The sequence below is a fragment of the Microtus pennsylvanicus genome, chromosome 20 (genome assembly GCF_037038515.1).
Source record: "Microtus pennsylvanicus isolate mMicPen1 chromosome 20, mMicPen1.hap1, whole genome shotgun sequence".
NCBI classification, from domain to species: domain Eukaryota; kingdom Metazoa; phylum Chordata; class Mammalia; order Rodentia; family Cricetidae; genus Microtus; species Microtus pennsylvanicus.
Window position 1 is genome coordinate 11,540,988 of NC_134598.1, and position 4,879 is coordinate 11,545,866.

General features: G+C 39.4%; 1 protein-coding gene across 1 annotated transcript; it reads right to left on the bottom strand.

The window, feature by feature from the left end:
* Positions 1–2,690: 2,690 nt before the first annotated feature.
* Positions 2,691–3,629, bottom strand: LOC142838568 (olfactory receptor 6C74). The gene has a single exon (XM_075954049.1). The coding sequence runs from the start codon at positions 3,627–3,629 to the stop codon at positions 2,691–2,693; it is 939 nt and encodes a 312-aa protein (XP_075810164.1).
* Between the last annotated feature and the right edge of the window lie 1,250 nt (positions 3,630–4,879).

Sequence of the window (4,879 nt, forward strand, 5' to 3'; positions counted from 1 at the left end):
GGTAGGAATCCCTGCACCTGCTAAGGCTAAGTTCATTCTCAAAGTGTCTCTGAGTCTTCATTTCATGGACCGATGTTAACCCACACACCCACAATGTGCTACCCACAACATCTTACACTACAACAAACCTTTGTGGTTCTATGGATTCTAGCTTGGTTATCGTTGATTTAGCAGCTAATATCCACATATACACAAATTCCAAAGCATAATTGTCTTTCTGGGTCTTGGTTATCTCACTCAGGATGATCTTTTTTTTTAAACTAAGAATCTCATGATTTCATTTTCTGGCACTTTCTACTTGTAGGTTGTTATTTTCCAAGTTGCCACAGTGTAGGAAAACTTAATATACTTTCCTTCTGTATCTGACTTATTTTCCAGAACATGTTATACTATAATTCTATCAATTTTACAGGACATAACCTGCCAGATACGGTTTAACACAGATTTCAGAGTGGCACCTACCTCTCCAGACCATATAAAGTTATAAGTTGAAGGTTAACTGTAAGAATTCAGTTAATTCTTGATAGTAGTAAAACCCATCCATCACCATCATCATTTATGCCCCGGCGATGCTTAAGCACGCATGGGCAGCCCGTTTATGGTGGTTCTCCCGTTGTTCCTATCCCAGGCAATCCTAGATACTTGTGTTATTGTCATATCCAAGGTTCCACAGTCTTCTTTTGTGCCGTCTATCCATCGCTTTTTGGGCCTTCCTCTTTGCCTTATCCCGTACACTTCTCCAAGCAGTGTTAGCTTTGGGTATTTGCCGTCGTTCATTCTCATAACATGGTGAAGTATCTCAAGTGCTGTTGCCGTATCCTGTACTTTACTTCTTTCTGAAGATGGAGATGTTTCTTAATGTCATCATTGAACAGTCTATCTCTTTATGGGACACCTAGAAGCCTTCTGAGACATACCATCTCAAATACATTCAGTCACTGTTTTGAGGAGCATCTCCTTGTCCAGGTTTTGGAGTTGTAAAAAAGGTAGCTTAAAACAAGTGTCTCATATTCTTGCAAATTGGTAGGGTGGGAATGGGGTCACAGTTTAAAACCCATAGTTGTGAGTTTTTTTAAGACTTATTTATTTATTTCGTTTACAGTGTTCTGTCTGTATGTGTGCTTGCAGGCCAGAAAAAGGCACCAGATTTCATTGCAGATGGTTGTGAGCCACCATGGGGTTGCTGGGAATTGAACTCAGGACCTCTGGAAGAACAATCAGTGCTCTTAACCTCTGAGCCATCTCTCCAGCCCCCCATAGATGTATTTTTGAGATTATAATATAATTACATCATTTCTCTTTCTTTTTCTTTCCCTTTGAACCCTCCCATACACCCTTCCTGACTCCCTTTCAAATTCATAATCTTTTTATTAATTATTGTTACATGAATATGTCTATAAGATTATCCATAAATATTCCTAAATACAACCTATTCAGTCTATATCATGCTATATGTATAAATGTTTCATAGCTCACTATTTGGCATTGGGTAAGCAATTTATGTGTTGTTACTGGGGAAGATCATTTCTCCTGCTCTCAGTAATTCTATAGTTCTCCTGGGCATGGCCCCATCCACTTTAGGATATCTATTACTATGAGATTGTGTCTCTTAATAGCATCAGATGTTACACCCATTAACTTTCAACAATATGGAAGGTTTTCTCCTTTGTGTCACCTTGAAACATGGCACATTTGAGAAGAAGCTGGCCAACACATTCTGCTTTTCACATGATAAATCATTATAATGACTTTAAAAGCATATTTGACCACTTAAATTGAGAAGAAATCACTCTGGTAGAACCTACAATGCTCAAAAATTATTCATGAGAATCTTTACATCTTTGTAATGTTCTAAAAGAATTGGACACTTGTTTATGGCCTAAGTGTACCAGGTCCAGAGAGAAACTGCTGGGTAATTTTTGAACACTGTGTGAGAATTCAAATAAGAATTAAAAAGACCATTATTCCATTATTCCTTTTGTGTACACATTTATTTTCTATTTTGTCATAATCAGATTACCCATAATCTTTATGTTCTTATTTAGACATCAACATGTCAGCACACATTTTACAAAACTGTGAAGATAAAAGTCAGACATATCAAGAAGCCTAGCAAAACATGGGAATGAGTATTATGATAAATTCAAACAATATTTAAGAAAACTGGAATTTACATGTTGTAACAATATGTCATTAGCTTATGTAATATATAAGCATCTTTATCAAATAAACACAGGACTGAGCCTCTGGAACACTGCAGAAGATCATGGAAATTTCGAAGTCACTTTGCTTCTAAGAGAATTCTGAAAGTTATAAAAATAAAAAGGCAGATAAATATCTTTCTTTTTATAATTTGAAGAATACTTTATTGTTTCTGGAATTAAAGCCACATAAATAAGGTCTTAGATGTTTAATATAGTCTGTCACTCATATAAAATTGGAAAAAATTAAATTTAAAATTTGAGACCAATATGGCTATTAATTTCTGTACAATGCCAACTCAACATGGCAAACTAGGATATTTCATTCCAAACAGGGTAAGAGACAGAATTTGGACATAACTGGGGACACAGAAGCTGTTCAGTTAAGTAAAGGGTCGTAGGATTTTAAATACACGTGTGGAAGAACTTGATGACGCCCTACACTCTTCCTGCTGACACTACAAGTCAACTTGGAATACAATTAAGTTCTCACTTCATTGAGAAGAACTCCATTTTTTTAGTCATGTTCTTAAAGGCATCTTTTACTTGTTTGTTTCTAAGTGTATAAATGAAGGGATTCAGCATGGGCGCAACCGAAGTGCTGAGCAGAGCGATCCCTTTATTTAAAGCGACTCTCTCCTTTGCAGATGGCCTCACATACATGAAGATGCAGCTGCCATAAGAAATGGACACCACAACCATGTGTGAAGAGCATGTAGAGAAGGCTTTCTTTCTCTGTTGAGAAGATGGGATTCTCAGAATAGTCCTGATGATGTGTGTGTAGGAGAGGCTCACTAACACCAGCGTAACCAGGAGTGTCAAAACGGCAGAGAGAAGGGCCATTAATTCTATTGTGTGCGTGTCTGTGCAGGAGAGCTGAAGTATAGGGAAAACATCACAGAAGAAATGGTCTACCGTGTTAGCTGCACAGAAATCAAGTTGGAGCCCCATGATGAGAGGAGGAAAAATGATCAGGAAACCAGACAGCCAGGAAGCAAAGACCAGCAAGTTGCAAATTCTTCTGCTCATGATGGTCATGTAGTGTAGGGGTTTGCAAATGGCCACATAGCGGTCATAGGACATGGCTGCCAGAAGGAAAAATTCAGTTGCCCCTAAGAGAATAGTGAAAAAGAGTTGTGCTACGCAGTCATTGTATGAAATGGTTTTATCCCCCGTCGCCATGCTAATGAAGAATTTGGGGATACAGACAGTTGTGAATGAAATTTCTAAAACTGAGAAGTTCCGTAGGAAGAGATACATGGGTGTCTTGAGATGAGAATCCAGTAGGGTGAGTGTGATGATGGTTAGATTCCCAGTAACACTCAGCATGTATGTGAGAAAGAGAAGCAAAAATATGACCACCTGCAGTTGTAGATCATCTGTTAATCCAAGAAGAATGAATACAGTCACCGTGGTGTGGTTCTTCATAGCTAAGGTCTGATTGCCCAAAGTAGGGAAAGAAAATTAGAAATGAAGAGGAAAACTCTAAACAGGATATGTGAAAGTCTTTACAGGGACACTAGAATTCACACTTAAACAACGCTCAAAAAGCACTGTTCTCCAAAGAGAATAGGATCCCCAAAAGCCAGTACATGTAGTAGAGATAAGTCCCAGTGGCACTGGCAGTGGGTCCTCAGTCTGCCCCAGCCATACAACTGTCAACCACATTACCTTCCACAAAGCAATGTGCCTTAGGATTAGAGGCCTGTGGGATTGGAGGGTGAGTGGACAAAATAGGAGGAGGCGAGAGAGTGGGAATTTGGATTGGTATTAAAAAAAAAAAAAACACCAAAGTACAGGGAGTAAGGAGAAGGGAATAGATCTGCAAAGAGTTTCAACGAGGAGCAGAAGTGAATATAATCAACATAGTGTATGAAAATCTCAAAGAGGTCCAGACACGGCAGAGAGGCGCAGCATCCAGACACGGCGGAGAGGCTCGGCAATCAGGAATAGGCTTTGGGGGACCGGCACGGCGGCAGACGCAAGCTGCAGAGATCGGCGCGCAATTACGAGAGCAGATCGCCCCACTACAATTAAATCAAAGAGGTAGGCCTTTTGTTGGCGAGGTCACTGGCAAACGGGGAGCCTAGTCCTGTACTGAAGACCCTTCTGAGGGGTGAGAGGGTTCTTGGCCTGCAGCAGGAACCAGGAAACAGAGCGAGGGCATTTTGTAAGTGGAGCCCTTGGCCAGCAGGGAAACCTGATCTGGTTTTAAAAGACCTATTAGATAGGATTAATAGGAGGAGATGAGCAGGCACCAAGGCAATAATTCACCCAATAATCTGAAAAACAACACGAAAACACCAGAACCCAATGATCTTAAAACAGAAGCATTTGAACACCCTAACACAGAAGAAGTGGAAAAAATTGACTTTTTGAAAGCAATAGAGTCCCTTAAACAACATGTAAAAAATGCCCTTATAGAAATGAATGAGAAGTATAACAAAAAGTTTGAAGAAATGAGTAAATACGTACATTATACCCTGGGAAACCAAGAAAAAACGATCAAACAGGTAATGGAAACAGTTCAAGAATTGAAAACTGAAATGAAGGCAAGGAAGAAAATACAAACTGAGGACCAGCTGGATATGGAAAATCTAGGTCAACGAGCAGAGCCTACAGAAACAAGCATAATCAATAGAATACAAGAGATAGAAGAAAGAATCTCAGATTCTGAG